This window comes from Camellia sinensis, chromosome 3, assembly GCF_055761805.1.
Source record: "Camellia sinensis isolate YWXY chromosome 3, ASM5576180v1, whole genome shotgun sequence".
Lineage (NCBI taxonomy): Eukaryota > Viridiplantae > Streptophyta > Magnoliopsida > Ericales > Theaceae > Camellia > Camellia sinensis.
Window position 1 is genome coordinate 34,048,139 of NC_138963.1, and position 20,336 is coordinate 34,068,474.

The 20,336-nt window shown below is 38.6% G+C and overlaps 1 protein-coding gene across 15 annotated transcripts in view; it reads right to left on the minus strand.

Annotated features, from left to right (window-relative positions):
* Window positions 1-534: 534 nt before the first annotated feature.
* Window positions 535-20,336, minus strand: part of KDTA (KDO transferase A) — a 29,297-nt gene continuing 9,495 nt past the window's right edge. For 2 of the 15 annotated variants that reach the window (XR_014363744.1, XR_014363742.1), the window contains 9 exons: window positions 18,712-18,790; window positions 18,338-18,454; window positions 17,808-17,905; window positions 8,603-8,693; window positions 7,897-8,016; window positions 7,742-7,812; window positions 6,461-6,668; window positions 1,008-1,216; window positions 535-920 (listed from right to left, as the gene is read on the minus strand). Coding sequence is in view for 9 of the 15 variants with exons in the window: in XM_028221942.2 (XP_028077743.2) it covers window positions 6,495-6,668; window positions 7,742-7,812; window positions 7,897-8,016; window positions 8,603-8,693; window positions 17,808-17,905; window positions 18,338-18,514; window positions 18,712-18,790 (810 nt within the window). In the remaining 6 variants the exon portion in view is untranslated. Of the gene's footprint in view, window positions 1,222-6,460; window positions 6,669-7,314; window positions 7,507-7,741; window positions 7,813-7,896; window positions 8,017-8,602; window positions 8,694-17,807; window positions 17,906-18,337; window positions 18,515-18,711; window positions 18,791-20,336 lie in introns of those variants that run through there. The other 13 variants (XR_014363745.1, XR_014363743.1, XM_028221939.2 and 10 more) reach the window with 9 other exon arrangements.

Here is a 20,336-nt window from a genome sequence, read left to right on the forward strand (position 1 = left end):
AAAAGCCACAAAAGCCAATAAACTCACTTTTAACCTACTTCACAAAATAATACATCTACTCGCATCTAAAAAAAGAGGGGAATAATTTCTTAGATTTATGTGTATTAAATAAGAAGTGAATCTATGTCAATGTTTTAATACCTGTGGGTTGAGTTTGTATGAAGTATAATTAAGAAAAGAAAAAAGAAATTAAAAGGTATAATATATAATTTTAAGGGGGAAAAATTTAAAACGTTTTTGAAACTTTAACTTAAATGTGATTTCTTAAAAGTTGAAGGTCGTGCTCTTCTTACTCCCTTACTACTAGTACATCATTATTGCTTTTGCAAAATCCCATCAGAGAAAAAGAGTAATGATCCAACGTCAACTTTAATCCCAACTCACTGTTTGATCACATAAGAAAAAGTGGGTGACTCATTGGTTTGGCATCAACATTTACATTTACAAGTCAGAAGTGGGCACAATTTGAGCAAATTGTTAACCCATTCTACGTGATTTGGTGGCCTATCAACAAGCATTTGTAAATCAACAGAGTTTACAAACACAATCAATTACAAAACTAACATATATAAAATAATCATGATCATACATATCAAATGGTGGGACCTGTCATAAAAGAAATAATTTCCCTCATTTATTTTCTTTACACAAATCTCTACTTAAATTCACGATTCAAACACAGCCTAATGTGCCCAAGTTCACCCTTAACATCTGAAGAAGAAAACCTAAAACGTCATTTTCATGGCTTCTCCGGCAGGGCAATCTAATATCACATCTGTAACAGTGCGAAGCTCGAAAGAATGTGTGGTGCAAACTAGCAAGTGTTGGGGAGAATAAATCACCCTGGGACATTCTTCCACGTCGCCTAGCTGTGACAGTCGGGGAAGCTGGCAGGAGGTTTGTTATAATGTGCAGATTACCTGAACCGTCCAGTTTTCCGGAAGCTTCTCAGACCAAGCATACAAAGAGTATGACATGTTCAAATAAGGATGATCCGTTCGCTATACCTAGTGATCGCTTGCCATTTTGCTGAAAAGAAGCTGGCTTTAAGCTCGTGAGGGGACTCAACTACTTCTGTATGGCTTTATGAGAATTCCAACATAAGAGAGCCACAGCTGCATAGGTTGTGGCTGAGGCAATACCGATTCAGTATATCATCTGCGGTTGTCATAGTTCTCTTCCTGATGCACTATCAAGTTAGCAGTAGCATGTTCACCTGTTCTTTAGTGCAACAAAGAATGAATCGTCAGATTTTCTCTCCTAATTTATTTTTTTGACAGAAGAAAATAACAGATTTTTTCTCTTGCTAACTCAATGAACAGCATAAAAAATAGGCAAAACACCAACAATTGTAAGATTCTTTTGCCCTACTTTTTTTTTTTGGTTAAATGATAATAGCAATCATAACAATATAATATTTTACTTTCGAAGATAATTAACTTCATATTTTCCCTAATTAGTTAGAAAAATGAAAGCCATGAGGGTTACAGTTGCAAGCAAACTCAAACAGTCAGATATTAATCTCTTTCACCACAGAAAGATTCAAGTCAGAAGCCTCTTTCACAATGCTCCAAAAACCAAACCAAATTAAGCTTCATGTCTTAATCAAGTGGGATTGGCTACATGAATCCTTTTTCTCTACTCAGCTCTACCAAGTGCTATATGCTAGGTTAAATTCAATAATTTTGCACCTTTTTCCACTACCACATCCCATGTCAACTAAGGTCCCCCCCCAGTATCTCCACTTAAGGAGATCCTATTATTACCATTGCATCTAGAGGTCTTCATTGTACATGACCAAACCATCTTAACCTACTCTCTCTTAATTTATCTTCAATAAGTGCTATTGTTACCATTTCATAAATATATTCATTTCTAATTCTATTTTATCTAGTCAAACCACACATTTATCTAAACATTCTCATTTCAGCTACACTCGTTTTATGTACATGTTTCAAACAGTTCATTTAACAGGAGACAGTGATAATAATGTTAGCCCATCAAGAAATTATTTTAGGAAAAAAAAGAACTGAAAAAGATATGGAAATTTATTTTGTTCTAATTATCCTTGCATGTTTGTACCCCCGGGTCTTGACATCTAGTTCACGCACAAATACAAGACAGATTTATTTATTTTGTTGCTTGTTCAATCATAGTTTTTTTTTCTTCACATAGTTGCAAAAGGTTTTAAAAAGCGGCCGCAACCGTTACGTAACGCCGTTACATAACGGTTTTGGTGGTTACCGCTACTCGTTACGGCCGTTTTTGCAGTGTGATTGAGATTCACAGGTGTGTCGGTCGTAGCGGCTGCCGTAGCGGTCGTAACGGTGCAGTAACAGTCGTAACGGCCTTTTACGTACCTTTACGTAACGGTTCCAAACTGTTTCTTTTGAAAAAAACTGTAGAAATTTAATGTATAAAGAGAAATAGAGAATTGTATTATTGATTGATTTATATTGATATCTATTACAATGATTCATGATTCCTATATATAGAAGAGGGTGAGTGTGTAGTAGGTAAGGAGTAGGTGAAGTGGAGGTGGTAGTGGTGTAGTGGGTTAGGTTTAGTGGAGTAGGTGAGGTGGTAGTGGTGTAGTGGGTTAGGTTTAGTGGAGTAGGTTTAAGTGGGTGAAGTAGGTGGAGAGTAGGTGGATTTTAACAGCCCCCCGCAAACTCAAGGGGGATAGGAACTAACCAACTTGAGTTTGGAGAGAGTAGCAAAACAAGAAAATACATAAAAATAAAAGAGAATAGGAGACACTGTATGGTCGTGTCAGACCGATGGTGAAGACACTGTATGGTGGTGTCATAACGTTGTAGAGGACACTGTATGGGGGTGTCATAACGTTGTAGAGGACACTGTATGGGGGTGTCATAACGTTGTAGAGGACACTGTATGGTGGTGTCAAAACGGTGTAGAAGACAGTTTATGGGGTCATGTCGGACCGTTGTAGCAGACAATGTTGTGACAGTTGTTGTGACAGTTTACAGAGTCTTGCTGGACCCTTGTAGAAACTAACCGGAATCAATGTCGGGACAGTTTACAGAGTCTTGTCGGACCCATAAAGGAGCTAACCGGAATCAATGTCAGGACAGTTTACAGAGTCCTGTCGGACCCTTGTAGAAACTAACCGGAATCAATGTCGGGACAGTTTACAGAGTCTTGTCGGACCCTTAAAAAGTCGCACCCTCAAAAGGTGTGCCCAATCTATCAAAAGGCGTGCCATCAAAAAGGCGTGCCCAATCCATAAAAAGGCGTGCCATCAAAAGGCGCGCCCACTTCATCAAAAGACGTGCCCGACAGAAAGCGTCGAGCCATCAAAAGGGGCGCCTGACACGCGGCGATGCACGTGATTGACAGAGCGCGTGTCGGCCTCGTCGTCTCTGTCTTTATAAACCAAAGCGAAGTCTGAGGCTTGGAAGCATAACAAACCAGTTGAAACCTCTTCGTTCTCTGTAACATTCTGTAACCAACCTTTCTCTAAAACACTCAGCAACCCAAAAACATGGCTTCTTCTTCCCGTTCAGCTACCCAGAACATAGCCTCTTCTTCTCGTGGTCTGCTCACTCTCTTTCCCGACCTCAACGAGTCAACAAGAGAGATAACTGGTGCGGTGGCCTGTGAACCTCAACCAAACACCTCTGGTTTTGCTCCGTTGAACTTTCCGATGCGGTCGGTGGAGCAAAAAATGGCAGTGCAAACTGATATTGAAGCTAATCAGTATACATTGAAGTCCTGTGTTGAAACTATGACTGCGGTCACAAACTTGTCGCACCGGCTGCAGAGTAGGACAAATGAGGTGCAACAGTTAAACGCCCAACTGGCTCTGCTCCAACGCATGTATAAGGATGCGCGAGCAGAGATAAGTGTGCTAAAGGCGGAAAATAAGGAGCTGAAGCGGAAGGCCACCGTTATGTTCCGATTTGGAGGTCCGCCATATGCTGTAGTGGAGGAGCAGGGTGGAGTGATCGTACCCAGTAGAGTGGGAAACACGGAGGCAACACCGTCAAGGGCCGCCCAGGACGGAGGCAAGAAGAAAAGACCGGCGGAATAGGCGAAAAAGTGAGGTCGGTGGGTGGCCGTCTGCAGAAAAGAAAACAAATCTTGTGGTGTTGTGGTTTGTGTTGTTGTGGTTGTTTTTTTTTTTTTTTTTTTTTTTTTTTTTGTTAAAATTGTGATCGGGGTTGATCCCTGAGATGAATAAAAGATGGTTTGGTGTGCAAAGCTATATGGTATGAATGGAATTTGAAAAAGATTAAAAAATAATGTGAAAGAAAAATAAAGAAAGAAATAATAAAAATATATTTGAAATCAAAATGAAAGATGGGGGAAATAAGGAAAGTGGTTTGGAGAAAATAAATAAAAATAATGGATTTTGAAATCAAACGGAGGAGAGAGAGGGGACAAGCCCATGTGAGAGAAAGGGGAAAAATGATAGCCGATGCACCCAAAAATAATCTAGCTGCTATCCACAGGCGCTTAGGGGAAGGAAATGGTAGCAAGAGACGGCCAACACCATATATGGCTATAGCAAAGAAATGGAGTATCAAGCTCAATGGGCTAGGATTTAGACCAGAGAGTAAAGCCACTGGTCCTGTTGAACACACACCTCCAAGGCTCAAATAATCAAAACATGCTTCACGCATTTCCTTCCTTGCTTGATCAGGAGATGCACAAAACACCTTATACAGGGCTCCAGTCATTCTTCCACCAGTTAAAGGATGACGCATGTTGAAAGCATCACCTATTAATAGTGCTCCAGGAGTAGGGTAAGGAGCAGCTGGCATACTTCTATTGGGCATTGTTCTAATACTTCCCTTATCAATTGCAGCTATAAATGAATCATGCAGCTCAGGTGGAACCTAGGGAGCCACCAGAGGGAAGCAAAGCCGAAGGCTGTAAATGCGAAAAAGGAAAAGAAGGCTCCGGCTAAAACAAAAGCTGCTGCGCCAAAAGCTAAAGCCGCTGTGAAGCCCAAGCCAGCGGCAAAGGCCAAGCCAGCTGCGAAGCCAAAAGCTGCTGTGAAACCGAAGGCTGCCGTGAAGCTGAAAGCTGCAGTGAAGCTCAAGGCTGTGGCGAAGCCCAAACCAAAGCCGAAGGCGAAGGATCCTAACAAGAGGCAAATGAGCATGGAGGAGAAGCATAGATTGAGTGTTGGGTTGCAGAGTTTGCCCCAGGAAAAGATGCCACAATTAGTGCAGATTATGAAGAAGAGGAATTCACATTGGCCTCAAGAGAGAGGATTTAGGCAGTGATGGGAAGGTATGTGTAGAAAATAAGCGGAATAGGTTGAGGTCCGGCGGGCGGCCAAGGCGAGGTTGCCGCCCGCCGGTGAAACGAAAAATACTAAGTGCTTAACCTTGCTCTGATACCATGTAGAAATTTAATGTATAAAGAGAAATAGAGAATTGTATTATTGATTGATTTATATTGATATCTATTACAATGATTCATGATTCCTATATATAGAAGAGGGTGAGTGTGTAGTAGGTAAGGAGTAGGTGAAGTGGAGGTGGTAGTGGTGTAGTGGGTTAGGTTTAGTGGAGTAGGTGAGGTGGTAGTGGTGTAGTGGGTTAGGTTTAGTGGAGTAGGTTTAAGTGGGTGAAGTAGGTGGAGAGTAGGTGGATTTTAATACACACAAAAAAAAGCTGAAAATGGGAGAAGAGGGATAGAGAGAAGAGGGAAGATAAAGTGAGAAAATGGAAGAGCAAGAGATAGAGAGAGAGAAGAGGGAAGATGAAAAACATGTTATTGATCCATTGAAGCTGTAAGACCTATGCTATTTTATTCAGCTGCTATCACTCAATCATTTTGTTTGTGTGTCTATCTATATATTGTTTGAAAATAATAATAATAATAATAACAAAAATAATAATAATAGTAAGTGTGATCATTATCTATTTGGCTTGATTAAAATATATATATATATATATATATATTTAGGCTCTTTATTTATTCTCTTACTTTTGTCATTGTTTATTTTATATATAATAGTTAGTGATTGATTTTTTGGATAATATAAAGTCATTAATTATTAAAATAAACTGTAAAAAACTCAATTTATAGTGATTTAAAAATATAAAATATATTGGATAATACTTAAAAATACTTAAAAATTTACAAAATTTGATCAATATTTATTTTAAACCCAATAAATATGAACATGGAAAAAAAATATGCGTATCGGTAAGTTTTTTTCAAATTGTGCGAAAAATAAAAAAATTCACGGTTCCGGTTACCGCAACCGTTACGCTACGGCCTTTACACCCCACAACTGCAACCACGCTACCGCCACCGTTACAGTGACCGCAACCGCTTTTTAGAACCTTGGTTGCAACACAAAAGTTGTTTTCCCAGTATCCAACAAATTACATAATTGGATTTTGTGGTTTAGCACTTATGAAACGACTCAGCTCCAGATACCATAAATTTCATGTTGAAGGATGTAGTCACACTTCACCTTTTACTTTTTCTGTAGCCACCAGCTTTCACCTCTAACTCAAAGCTTTTCTGAAAACATGGAAATGTAATATATTCCAAATGTTTTCAATAATCCCACTTGACAAAGCATGAAATGCTTGTCTTGCAGCTGCACGCCTTGCTTCGAGCACTGCTGTGTTACTGAAGAATTCACAGAGAGCTTTTTCAAGCTCTAGTTTTCCAGAAACCTGCAGATCAGTACCACTAAGATTCTTGGAAACGTGGACAAGGACAAGAATGAGTGAATAAATGAACAAAAGAATGAATGCATAAGGAAGAAAAATGAAAAGAAAAGAAAAGAAAAGTTTTACACCTGGATTCAAAAAGAAAATTTTACCAAATTATAATCCTTGTGTAGAGCACTAACAAAGTGTTAATTTTACTCAAGCAAAAAGTTCAAGGAATGATTTATCAAAAATAAATAAAAAAGAAGTCCAGGTAATGAATTTAATATGGGGTGGGTGGATAATATGCTATCTCTAAAAAGTTCAGGGAAATAATAGACTCCATGATATGGCATCAATTCTTCTATATTTAGGCCCAGTAGAACTAAATAAATGTGAACACTCATGTCAAACCACTGCCTACATTAGGATCTAACAATCTCGCATTCTAAGAAATCTTATGGTGTTCAAACTTAATAAGTGCCAAATCAAGAATATTACTTAGATCTTTTGGCATTGTTACAAACAGATATTTGAACAGCTTTGGGTAGCTGCTAGGGTGAGCTCCACTTTTTGTTCACAATTCTTATGTCAACTGGGGAAAAAGGAAAAAGGAGCAAACCATGTCACTACTAGACTGACTTGGTTTAAGGTAAATGGACCCAGATCTCCATTAAATCGAGAATAAAGCCGAGATATTACTACAAATTTTTTAAAGCTAAAATTTCAACCACAAAGCACGGTTTTAAGCTAAATCCAAATCTAGACTGCACATTGTGTCATCTCTTCTTCCCAGTGAAAGCTAAAGGCCCTGGTATAGTAGGAATGTGGTACGTGCTCTCTCTATTCTGTAGATGTGCTCCTGGGAAAGGGAAGCCAGAATTATGAGTGGACAAGACCACTATAGAACAAAGACGACAACATTTTTCAGTCCAAAAGAAAAGGAGACAAGGATGTACCAAAATTTTAATAATGAATGCAATTTTCTTGAAGAACATATAACTATAGTTGAGAAGATGTTCCAACTAATCAGATTCTCCAAATAATATTCAAGCCGAAAAGATAGGGATATACACATGGGAAAATGCTATTCACACCTGCAGAACTGATAAAGGATTTAACCGCTGCATTTCCTGTACCATGTGGGCAAAGTGTCCAACATGATGACCTGTAAGTTGCAAAGCACAAAGCCTCTAAATTTGTCAGAACCATATATGAAGAAAATAAGCAGGGCTTTTACAGGATAACTGACCAGTCAAAACCGCACAGCCAGCTGCAGCAGCTTCTGAAATGTTATGGCCGGTCAAATCAGGCAAGAAAGAACCTCCAATTACAGCTATCGGAGTTAACTTATAAAAATCTCTTAGTTCACCTACCCACAAAAAAAGTTGAAATAGAATGCAATGACATTATCAACAACATACTTTGAAAGCAAAAACTTAAGCCCTTCACCGAAATAGAGGTAATGGAAAGCAGCAAAAGTAATGACATCTTTAACTTATGTAGTCTCTACTTCCTCAAAGGTACACCAGTTCCTCCAGAACACCACATCAAGCACACAAGTGCAACCATTCACACCTCTCGCACCTTCCTCAAACATATACTTTGAAACAAAGAGGCCCAGAGGCTATATTGTTAAAAAGGGGTCATCTGGTAGGTGAGGGTCTGAGGGAAAGCGAAACACTAAGGATGATATTGGTTCGCTTAATAAGACGACATAATCACATGCTTGGACCATATATATTGCTTACATATATTGGAATTGGTGAATGAATTCTAAATTTTAGCCGCAAGAAGATGGAATTAAGTGTCATGAATATGACTGAGTTGTAGACTAAATAAAGCACAAGTTGTGAGGCCCAAATTGGTTATAGAAAAGAAGCATACACTTCTCAGGTGGGTCATAGAACAAGTAGAAGGTACAAGATGCAATGCTAAAACCAGCCAAAAATACGAACCTAATGTGTCCACCACATATATATTTGTTCCTGGCATAAGTTTGTCATCACGAGACCTTAGCGCTACACTCACTCCCTCTTTCTGCAATTCCTGCATTATTAAGGCAAAGACATGACAATTGCAGACTATCACAAATCGAGTGAAAATTTTCATAAAGTCAAAGTTATATGATCAAATCCTTCATAGGTAAATATTTTAATGGAGCATTTCAGCAGCAATATGAGGTTCATGCATCAAAACAATCATCAACACAACTCACGAGTTGGTGCCTTCACTCATGTACAATACATGTACCTCCTATCAATATGGAGCTGGTAGAAGTCTCTTTTAATTCATTGGAATAAAATCATATGCAGGCACTTTGTAGAGTTGATAAAGAAAATATTGTTGGATACTTATCAACTGTTTTCATACTACAACAGAGTACTGTAGTACAACCTGAAATTAAACTTTCAGACAACGTTGTATGTTTCAGATGGTATGTTGTGTTTATTTTATGGAACCATAGTATTCTTCGTATTGGTCTAAAATCTTCATTATTTTTCTTTTACTCTAGCCTTCTTTGTACCATACCATTGTCAAATGATGGCTATCAAGACAAGAAATAGAATGACACATCTCAATGCCCTGTAAGGCAGTGACCAAGATTGAGAATTAATACTTCCTGCATTATAGCATTGCCGTGGATAGAGTTACTACGGTGGCAGACTATTTCATTCAAGGGATAAGCAGGCTTTTTGGAATGTGAAATTTTGGCAAGCTTTGCAGGATTGGGAGTTCAAGGACTTTGAGAGTTTCTTTAAGTTTTTATACAATGTGACTACCTTGGGCAACACAGAGGATGAGCTGACGTTAAATCATACCATGGTGCCTTGGTTGGGAAAAGTGGGAGTTCTTTCCCTTGGAGATATGAAGTGTAAACTCCTTGAAGGTCACCTTTTTTGTTTGGACAACGATGCATGGAGGGGAGGAATTACATTTAGATGTGGGGGTGCCATATGGCACCCCTCGGCTTTTGAGCCAGATCGATATTTGTATATTCCGTACAAAAATCCTTTTTTTTTTTTTTTTTTTTTTGGGGGGGGGGGGGGGGGACTTAGCACCTATTAGCTTTCAAATAACTATATATTTGTATATTCCACACTAAAGTCCTCCATTTTTTTTGGTACTGGCATCCACCCCTAATATAAAGCGATTGGATCAAATATAGTTGATCATAAACCAAACCAAGCCTTAAGTCCTGTTAGAATTTACCATAAACCTACCACCACTACCACCTCACCTACTCCACTAAACCTAACCCACTACACCACTACCACCTCCACTTCACCTACTCTCCACCTACTCCCAAACACACTCCTATATAATAGTAATCCTTGTAATTGGAATATACATCAAACAATAATATACATCAATTTATTTTCTACATGGTATCAGAACAGGTTTAGAACCTAGTATTTTCGCTTCACCGGCGGACGGCAACCTCACCTTAGCCGTCCGCCGGACCTCAACCTAATCTGCTAAAATTTTCTACACATACCTTGAAATTTCCTTTCTTCAACCTGCACACATAGACACATACAATTCTCTCTCTCTCAAGAACGCTCCAAGAATCCACTTACAAATCACCATCTCTCTCTCAAAAGTTTTCATACATTACTGGAGATGAGTGTTCTTCAATACCCAGAAGCCATGAACGCATCAGATCTTCAGGTATGGAACAATGTCGCATTCGACAATGGCGATTCCGAAGACATCGCAATCATAAGATCTTCTTGGTCTCCTCTAAAAACCATTCTTGTGACTCAATCCGAGTCTTTTGATTCTCTTTCAAGTAAAGAAAATCAGAGTCCTGTGCCCGAAAAACCCCTTTGCTGCAGATTTCACATACAAAACGATTGGTAGCTAGTAAACTCTTCTGAGACAGAGCAATCACCTCAGAATCTGGATCTGGCAGAATCTGGATCTGGCATCCCCTGCGATTCTGGTCGAACTAGTGGTGATTCTGATCCTCCTCTTCAAAACCCCTCTCAGGAAGCTCGTCATCATGGCGTTGGACCGCCTCAAGCAAGGCACAGGCCCTCTCGTCGTCAAAACCGTCGCCGGAGTCCTCTTCGTCTTCATGTCCATCACTGTTTACAGCGTCACCGAGATCCAGAGCCGTCCAATCGACTCTCTCAATCCCACGGACCAGATTCACCTCGCCAGGCACATGCTTGAAGCTTCTCTTATGGTGTTCTTGCTATTCCTCTTGCTGATGATAGATAGACTACACCACTACATCCTCTCACTTTAAACCCTCTCTCTTCCTTTCTTTTTATTTTTAATATTTACATCCACTGCATTCTGTCTTTCAAATCAAGCCAGTGTATGCCTTACAAAGCATTGCAGAAGTTGGAACTTGCAAGCACACACACTGCTCCACTTCAAGCACTTTCTTTTATTTTAATATATATATATATATATATATGTTTCTTTATAATATTTTACTCAAAGCACCCACGTTACTCCACTGCCATATATCTTTTTAAAGAATAAAAAGACCCACACCCACACCCACACCATTGACACATGCATGACAGATAGCCACACACAGCTTTCAATCAATCACGTTAAAAAAAAAAAAAAAAAAAAGAAAGAAGGAGGAAAAACCCACCCAAGTGGTCTCACTTGTTTTATTTTTTATTATTAGTATTCTTCTATCAAATAGTCCATACACTTATGTTTTCCACTGGCAGTGTCCACTTTTAAACCTATTCCCACTTCTTTATTTATTTTTAATCAATTTTTGCCTTTCACCACACACACACACACACACACACACACAAAAAAAAAAAAAAAAAAAAAAAAAAAAAAAAAAAAAAACTTCACCACCAACTCGGTTTTCATTCCACAAACTTCTCATTTTTTTCATGCCGGGCTCAATCCCGATCCCAATTTTACATCACAACCGCAACAACAAAAAAATAAAATAAAATAAATAAAATAAAATAAAAAACAAAAAAAAAACCAAACAAACAAAACCCAAACAACCACATCCACAGGCGGGTTTTTTCTTCTCTACTCTGCCGCCGGTCTTTTCTTTTTGCCTCCGTCCTGGGCGGCCCTTGACGGTGCTGCCTCCGTGTTTTCCACGCCGCCGAGCACGTTCACTCCCCCATACTCCTCCACTACAGCATATGGTGGACCTCCAAATCGGAACATCACGGTGGCCTTCCGCTTCAGCTCCTTGTTTTCTGCCTTTAGCACACTTATCTCTGCTCGCGCTTCCTTATACATGCGTTGGAGCAGAGCCAGCTGGGAGTTTAACTGTTGCACCTCATTTGTCCTACTCTGCAGCCGGTGCGACAAGTTTGTGACCGCAATCATGGTTTCCACACATGACTTCAGAGTATACTAATTGGCCTTAATATCAGTTTGCACCGCCATTTTTTGCTCCACCGACCGCATCGGAAAGTTCAACGGAGCAAAACCAGAGGTGTTTGGTTGAGGTTCACTGGCCACCGCACCAGTTATTTCTCTTGTGGACTCGTTCAGTTCTGGAAAGAGCGTAAGCAGACCACGGGAAGAGGAGGCCATGTTCTGGGTAGCTGGACGGGAAGAAGAGGCCATGTTTTGGGTTGCTAAGTGTTTCAGCGAAGTAGCGATTTCAGACGGATAATGTCCGAAAGGGTTGTTACAGAGTGTTTCAGATGTTACAGTTGGTTTCTGGGCTACAAAGTGTTCCAAAGTTTCTCTCTCCGAAGAGGCAGAGTTTTTTTTTTCAGAGAATGGTTGGTTTCAGAGGTTTCAGACTGGTATGCACAGCCTCCGCCTCAACCTTGGTTTAAATAGCCAGGGCCGATCCGCGCATCGCGCGCCACTTGCCGACAGACGACAAAACGGGCGCGCAAGCCAAGGCGCTCACGTGCCTCGCCATCATGTCCGGCACATCTTTTTATGACTTCGGCTCGCCTTTTGATGGCACGCCTTTTTATGGATTGGGCACGCCTTTTGATGACACGCCTTTTGAAAGATTGGGCACACCTTTTGAGGGTGCGACTTCTACAAGGGTCCGACAAGACTCTGTAAACTGTTCCGACATTGATTCCGGTTAGCTCCTTCATGGGTCCGACAAGACTCTGTAAACTGTCCTGACATTGATTCCGGTTAGCTCCTTTATGGGTCCGACAAGACTCTGTAAACTGTCCCGACATTGATTCCGGTTAGTTTCTACAAGGGTCCAGCAAGACTCCGTAAACTGTCACAACATTGTCTGCTACAACGGTCCGACATGACCCCATAAACTGTCCTCTACCACGTTATGACACCCCCATACAGTGTCCTCTACAATGTTATGACACCCCCATACAGTGTCCTCTACAACGTTATGACACCACCATCCAGTGTCTTCACTAACGGTCTGACACGACCATACAGTGTCTCCTATCCTTTTTTATTTTTATGTATTTTCTTGTTTTGTTCCTCTCTTCAAACTCAAGTTGGTTAGTTTCTATCCTCCTTGAGTTTGCGGGGGGCTGTTAGAATTTACCATAAACCTACCACCACTACCACCTCACCTACTCCACTAAACCTAACCCACTACACCACTACCACCTCCACTTCACCTACTCTCCACCTACTCCCAAACACACTCCTATATAATAGTAATCCTTGTAATTGGAATATACATCAAACAATAATATACATCAATTTATTTTCTACAAGTCCCATCAAATGGGGTTGGCTGCTTGAATCATTCTTCTCCACTCGATTTTATCCAAGACCATTTTGTTAGTCAAATTAAGGAGATTCATATCTCTATTCACTACACTAGTCCACATCAATCTAAGTCTGCCCCTTTCCCGAACACTACTATCTACCATTATTGTTTCGCATCTCTTTACTACTGTCTTTGTTGGTCTCCATTATATATGACCAAACCATCTCAATCTATTCTTTCTCAAACTTATCTTTTATCGGTACTATTCCTATCCATTCTCGAATATACTCATTCTTAACTCTGTCTTTTCTAACTTTGCCACACATCTAACTTAGCATCCGCATCTAAACAACACTCATCTTATCTACATGTTTCTTAATTACCCAACATTCGGTCCAATAAAACATCGCTAATCTAATAGCCGTCCTATAGAGCTTTCCTCTTAGTCTAATGGGTACTCGTTTATCGCATAGTACCCAAGACGCACTCCTCCACTTAAGCCATCCCACCCTAATTCTATGGATCACATTTGCTCCAATCACCCCAGCCATTGTGATAATTGATCATAAATAACAAAAATGTTCACTCTTAAGTAGTTTTTGATTCTCAATTTTGACTTTTCCTCTCCTTCCATTGTTACTGTTAGTATTACTAAAATCATACTCTTATGTATTTTGCCTTAGTTCTGTTTATCCTAAATCCTATGAAGCATGGACACGGAAAAATCATCGTCGTGGTAGTGTCGGATACGAAGACACGCCGAGGACACGCCATCTGCCGTGTCCCTTTAATTTAATTTTTTTTTTTTTTTGTAGGGGACATGCGTGTCCAAATCTGGACACAGCATGAGACAAGGCAAGGAGGGAGAGACAAAGGAGAGAGAGTGTGAAGGAAGAAAGTGAAGAGACAAACCTGTTGCGCGATATCATTTTCGATCGAAACTCCATCCAGTCGATCTAGTCGAAGATCGAAGCTCCATCTGTCGATCGAACAGTCGCATGGTTATCAGAATCCCGATTCGGATCTTACGATCCTACGATTTTACGATCCATTTGAGTACAATCGATCCGGATCGTGTAAAAATCTCCTTATAGGTAGGATCTTTCGATCCTGGTAGTGGGATCTTATAGGATCATAGAATCCCGATCCGAATCCGATCCTATTCGATCCAATTTACAAGCCTTGTTTTGTATTGTATGACATATTTTATTGTAAATTTTATATTTGTTGTCTAAATACCAATTTATGTGGTCAAAATAAATAATAAAAATTAAGTAGTATTGAATCAAATAGACTAAGAACAACAAACTAGGAAACAAACATTCAAATATTGCAGTAATTTAAGAAAATTAAATAGTCGGAAAAACAAGCTTAGCTTTAGCGGAGTCTAAGAAGGGTAAGATGATTGAAACTTTATCCCAATTTTTAGAGAAATTATTTTTGTGGCTTGAATCCGCTCCACCAGGGATGCTAACGACAAACCTTATCATTCGACTAAGCTACTCTTATGAGTTCTTAATCTATTTTCATATCCAACTTTGTTAAATATTTTTTCTTCACTTTTTATGCATTGTTGTAGATTGTAAAGTATTTTGTTATAGAATTCTTCTTCTTCACCTTCTTTTTTGATGAAATACAAAACTTTTACCGTTGAGTTTTCTATTGCATAATATTATATGTACATTTTATATAGAGTATTATATTTTTCACACTATCTTCACTTGTTTTTAATAGAATATAGGCTCATTTTGTGTATACTTTATAAGAAATATTTATTTAAATTAAATTATTATGTAATTTGTCTTTTTCAATAGGATCTTACGATCTTCGATCCGATTCTACAATTCGATCCTATAAACACCTCCAACGATCCAACGTAGGATCCCGATTTTAACAACCTTGAACAGTCGAACACCCCAGACGACTTCGAAGGTGAGCCCCTCTCTCTTTCTCTCTCTCACCCTCTCTCTCTCCCTCGTGATCGCGATCGCGATCACGATCAATCGTTTCGCTTCGCTTCTCTCTCTCTCTGTCTCTCTTTCTCTTTCTCTCGTTTTATCTTCTTGATTCATATATATATATATATATACAAGAGGTGTAATATGCTATGAAGCACGGACACGGATACGGATACGGACACGGACACGGACACGGGACACGGCAATTTTCAAAAAAGGGGGACACGGACACGGCGGGGGACACGGCGAATTTTTTTTTTTTTTTAATATATATATTTGTATGTGTTATGTAAATTAACAAACACTAGCATAGTAACCATTAATTCAATAAATATAAGAGAGGCCAAAGATTCAACATCCAACATCCAACATCTTGAAATAAATATAAGGGGAAAACATCCAACATCCAACAATATTTGTCACAAAAGCACTAAATAAGAGGCAAAGAAGAAGGATAAAAAATAAAAAAATAATAATAATAAAAAAGAGTATACATACTGTATATATGTATATATATAAACCTATAATTATTATTTTTTAAATACAATTTTATATATAAAAAATATAAAAAAAGAGTTTACATACTGTATAAAAAAATTTTTTACAGTTTTTAATATATACTCATAAAAATCTCACAGTTTTAAATACAATTTTTTTTACATATAATTAAACAAAAAAAAGGTCTTATATATGTAAATGTATAAACAAATAAAAATAAAAACAAAAATAAAAATAAAAAAGTCTGGTCGAACGTATAAAAAAAAAAAGAAAAAAAAAATGAAGACAGTTCAGTTCAGTCGAACCAAAGCAGAGCAGAGAGAGAGAGAGAGATAGCGAAAGAGAAAGAGACAGGCAAGAGAGGGGCTTACCTTCGAAGACGACCAGATCGAAGGTCGAAGACGCTGGATCGACTGAAACAGAGACACAGCCGACTGGATCGAAGGTCTACGATCGACTTCGGAGGGCTTCGATCGACTTCGGAGGGCTGCGACTGAGAGAGATAGCTTCGATCGACTTCAGAGGGAGGGCTTCGACTTCGACTGAGAGAGAGGAGGGCTTCGACTTCGACTGAGAGGTCTGATTTTACTATTTTTTACCTCAGTTGTTCGATTAGGGCTTTGCCCGTTAGTTTAGTTTTTTTTTTTTTTTTAACTTGTTAAATATTATACTTTGACCCCAAATAAATATAGAAAATTTAAAAAAGAACCCCGCCGTGTCCCTTGGCGTGTCCAGATATGGACACGCGTGTCCCCGCCGTGTCCCTGCCGTGTCCCATTCCAAAAAAAATTATTAAATTAAAGGGACACCCGTACGTGTCCCCGGCGTGTCCGCGTGTCGGACACTGCCACGGCACCATTTTTGGAGTGTCCATGCTTCATAGGTAATATGAGTTAGGGTTTAACTATTATATAATAACTATTATTATTATATATTATATAATAGTTATAATAATAATAGTTATTATATAACATATAATATATTTATAAGATAATATATAATACATATTATAAGATAATATATACTTATACATATTTAAAAAAATAAAAATAAATGTATGTAAAATAAAATAAAAAAATTAATAGGAACACATTATTTAAAAAATATAATAAATAAAAAAAATAATTAATGTGTATTTAAAATAAAAATATTGATAAAAAAATTAAAAAAATTGTCGTGTCCTTTGCCGTGTCCGTGCCCTCATTTTTTAGAAATTACCGTGTCCGTGTCCATGCTTCATAGCCTAAATCTTTTAGATTCAAGTGTTTTTCTCCAAATCTCCAACTTAGTGTTAACTCCTTCTCTAGTCTCATCCATTAACACGATATCATCTGCAAAAAGCATACGCCATGGTACATCACCCTGAATATTTCGCATCAACTCATCCAATAACTAAAACAAAAAGATAACTTAAGGCTGATAAGTGGAATTCACTCGTCTCTCCAGCTAGACAATCTAATAGTGGTCACCATGCCTTCATACATATCCCTAATCATATCAATATAACCTTTTGTCACCCCTTTCACATATTCACACGTTGGGTTATTGGCCAAAGATTACACTATTTTTTCTTTGTTAGCCACCACCCTTGTTAACCATTTCATTGTCAATACTCTGGTTCTCTTTTCCATTTTCAAAATTTGAAGAAATTTAGTCAAAATTGAGCTGGCATTATTAACCAATTTGTCTTTTAACCCATAATTACTTTCATCATTAAGTTGAACCTTTCTCCAGGTCTCTCAAAAAGAAAATCTCAAACAATATATTGTAAAGTTCCTAAAAGCTGCCAAGGTAGCATATATAAAAGCATACTTATCTGACCACAAACTCAAGTATTTGAGATAAATAAGTCATGCCACCTCCAAACGGTAACATACATATTGAGAAGTTGTGCATGAGCAGCAAAAGTGAAGAAACTCATTAAAAGAGCCATCAAGATATAAAACAACAAAGAATGGTGCAGACATATGGACACAATATGAGACATCATATCAATTGCCGATTTTATTGTACTCTTATACAGATAAAAATGTAAAAGAATCGTACCAGAGCAATCTCTTGTCCATGTTGTGGATGTCGAGGTACAATAATTGTGACTACATCAGGATGCACTAACTTTAGCAATTTGTGAACTCCTAGCATTACTGTGAATCAGTTTCCAGTGCGTTTCAGTCAACAATTTGAAAACATAATATTCATTAGTCAGTCATTGTAAGAAACACTACTTTCTCACTCATGCATGAAAGAATCAATATGACATAAATAAAAGACAGGCTCTTCACCACCACCGCTCCTTTTCTAAAAAGAGCAAGAAGAGTAATACATTGACCTTTGATATCAATATTATGCAGCACACAGGCATGCATAACTCTAAAGGTAGTGTTAGAAATCATGCAAAATTGCATTGTAGAATGATATCACAAACCAAAACAAGGATGTTTGGTGGATGTAGCATTGCATAAGAACCTAAGCCATAAATCTAAAAAAAGCCATGTTTAAACTAGCTGCTTGTTTCAAGCTCAAAAAGATTGAAACACTTGCAGAACAGTAGAAGAGTGAATCTAACAGGAACTAACCTTCTTCTTCACCCCTATGTATGGAAGAAGCCATCCAAACCCGTCTAGGAGAAAGCTGTAACTGCAGATTTTCAATGCTTCTCTTGTCTTTGTTGGACAAGTCAAATGCTTCTGTTGCTGGATGAGAAAGAATAGTCACCCAAAATAAGCTTTGACCAAATAAAGCTTCTTCTACAACTGTATAATGTCATAATTAACGGGATACAAAACAGAAATAACATTTTAATACTACCCATTGAATTGGAAGGTATTGCAAGAAACCATACTGATTCAAGGGAAAAATACCAGAAACTAATTTACTTCATGGGCAGAACACGTAGTCAACCTACAAACATTTATTAAAAGAGTTTCAAAGTCTGAATAAATAGGAATACCATATTTCAAGTCACCAGAAAAGTTAATGATAGATGGGGGAGCTTGCAGCAGCTGGAATCGTATTGCCTGCGTAGTGCTCTGCAATTAAAAAAAAAAACAAAAATCAGCAGCAGCACAGCAGAAGACACAATTACATAGAAGAAACAATAGGAACAATGTTGGTGGAAGTGTGAGGCACGCACACATGAGCGCAAAGATTTCTTGGAACCTAGGCACAAAGCACAAGTGTGAGCCTGAGTGAAGTAAAGTACAGTCTTCAAGAATAATGTATAATGACGAAGGATTCATAATATATAACAGGGAGTCAAAAAAAAAAGACAAATAGCAATGTATTTAGCCTTTTAGCTACAATGGTTAGACTCATGCAATTGTACAAAGGTTGTAGGAACAAATTTTACGCAAACTTGTTCAATTACTCAAAATTTCATAAAGTAACTTTGAAAACAATTAATAATGGATAATATGACAATCTAGTGACCAACTAATCATATAACATTAAAACACAACTTTTATACTGTTAAAATTTATCACCTACTTCACCCACTTAAACCTACTCCACTAAACCTAACCCACTACACCACTACCACCTCACCTACTCCACTAAACCTAACCCACTACACCACTACCACCTCCACTTCACCTACTCCTTACCTACTACACACTCACCCACTTCACCTACTCCTTACCTACTCCACTTAAACCTACTCCACTAAACCTAACCCACTACACCACTACCACCTCCACTTCACCTACTCCTTACCTACTACACACTCACCCTCTTCTATATATAGGAATCATGAATCATTGTAATAAAAACAACAAACATAAATCAATCAATAATACAATTCTCTATTTGTTAATGTACACTAAACCTAACCCACTAACCTAACCCACTACATCCACTCCACTAAACCTAACACACTTACCATCTCCACTACCACCCACCACCTCCACTACCATCCACTACCACCACTCACCTACCTCACACCTCTCCTATATAATAGCTTGTAATATACAAAATCTATACACAACAATCTTGTAAGACAACAATAAATCAATAATACATGTGTTTTAACATGGTATCAGAGCGGGTTTAGAACTTAATATTTTCGCTTCACCGGCGGGCGGCAACCTCACCTTAGCCGTCCGCCGGACCTCAACCTCTCTTCAAACACTTGCTCAGAAAATCTTTTGCCAGCTCGGAAAAACCATCTCGGAAACTCTGGTACATCGCCGGAACACCCAATCCGGTCCAGGGCCGAAACAGGGTCGTTCACCTCCGGCCACGGCGGAGACCCGATGGCCATCTCGATTACAGTGCAACACAGAACCCAAATATCGGCCGAAAACCCTTGTTCTTCGCCGGAGACAACTTCCGACGCCATGAATACCGAGTACCTCACTATTGACGAAAGACGTGCTCTTGAGGGCGAAATCGTTCGTAAATGCCTCGCTCGCACCGAACAACAGTGTTCCTTTGTCGAGCATCGGAACTACAAGATTGTATACCGGCGCTATGCATCACTATTCTTCTTGGTTGGAGTTGACAATGAAGAAAATGAGCTTTCTATTCTGGAATTCATACACCTTTTAGTTGAAACCATGGATCGCCATTTTGGCAATA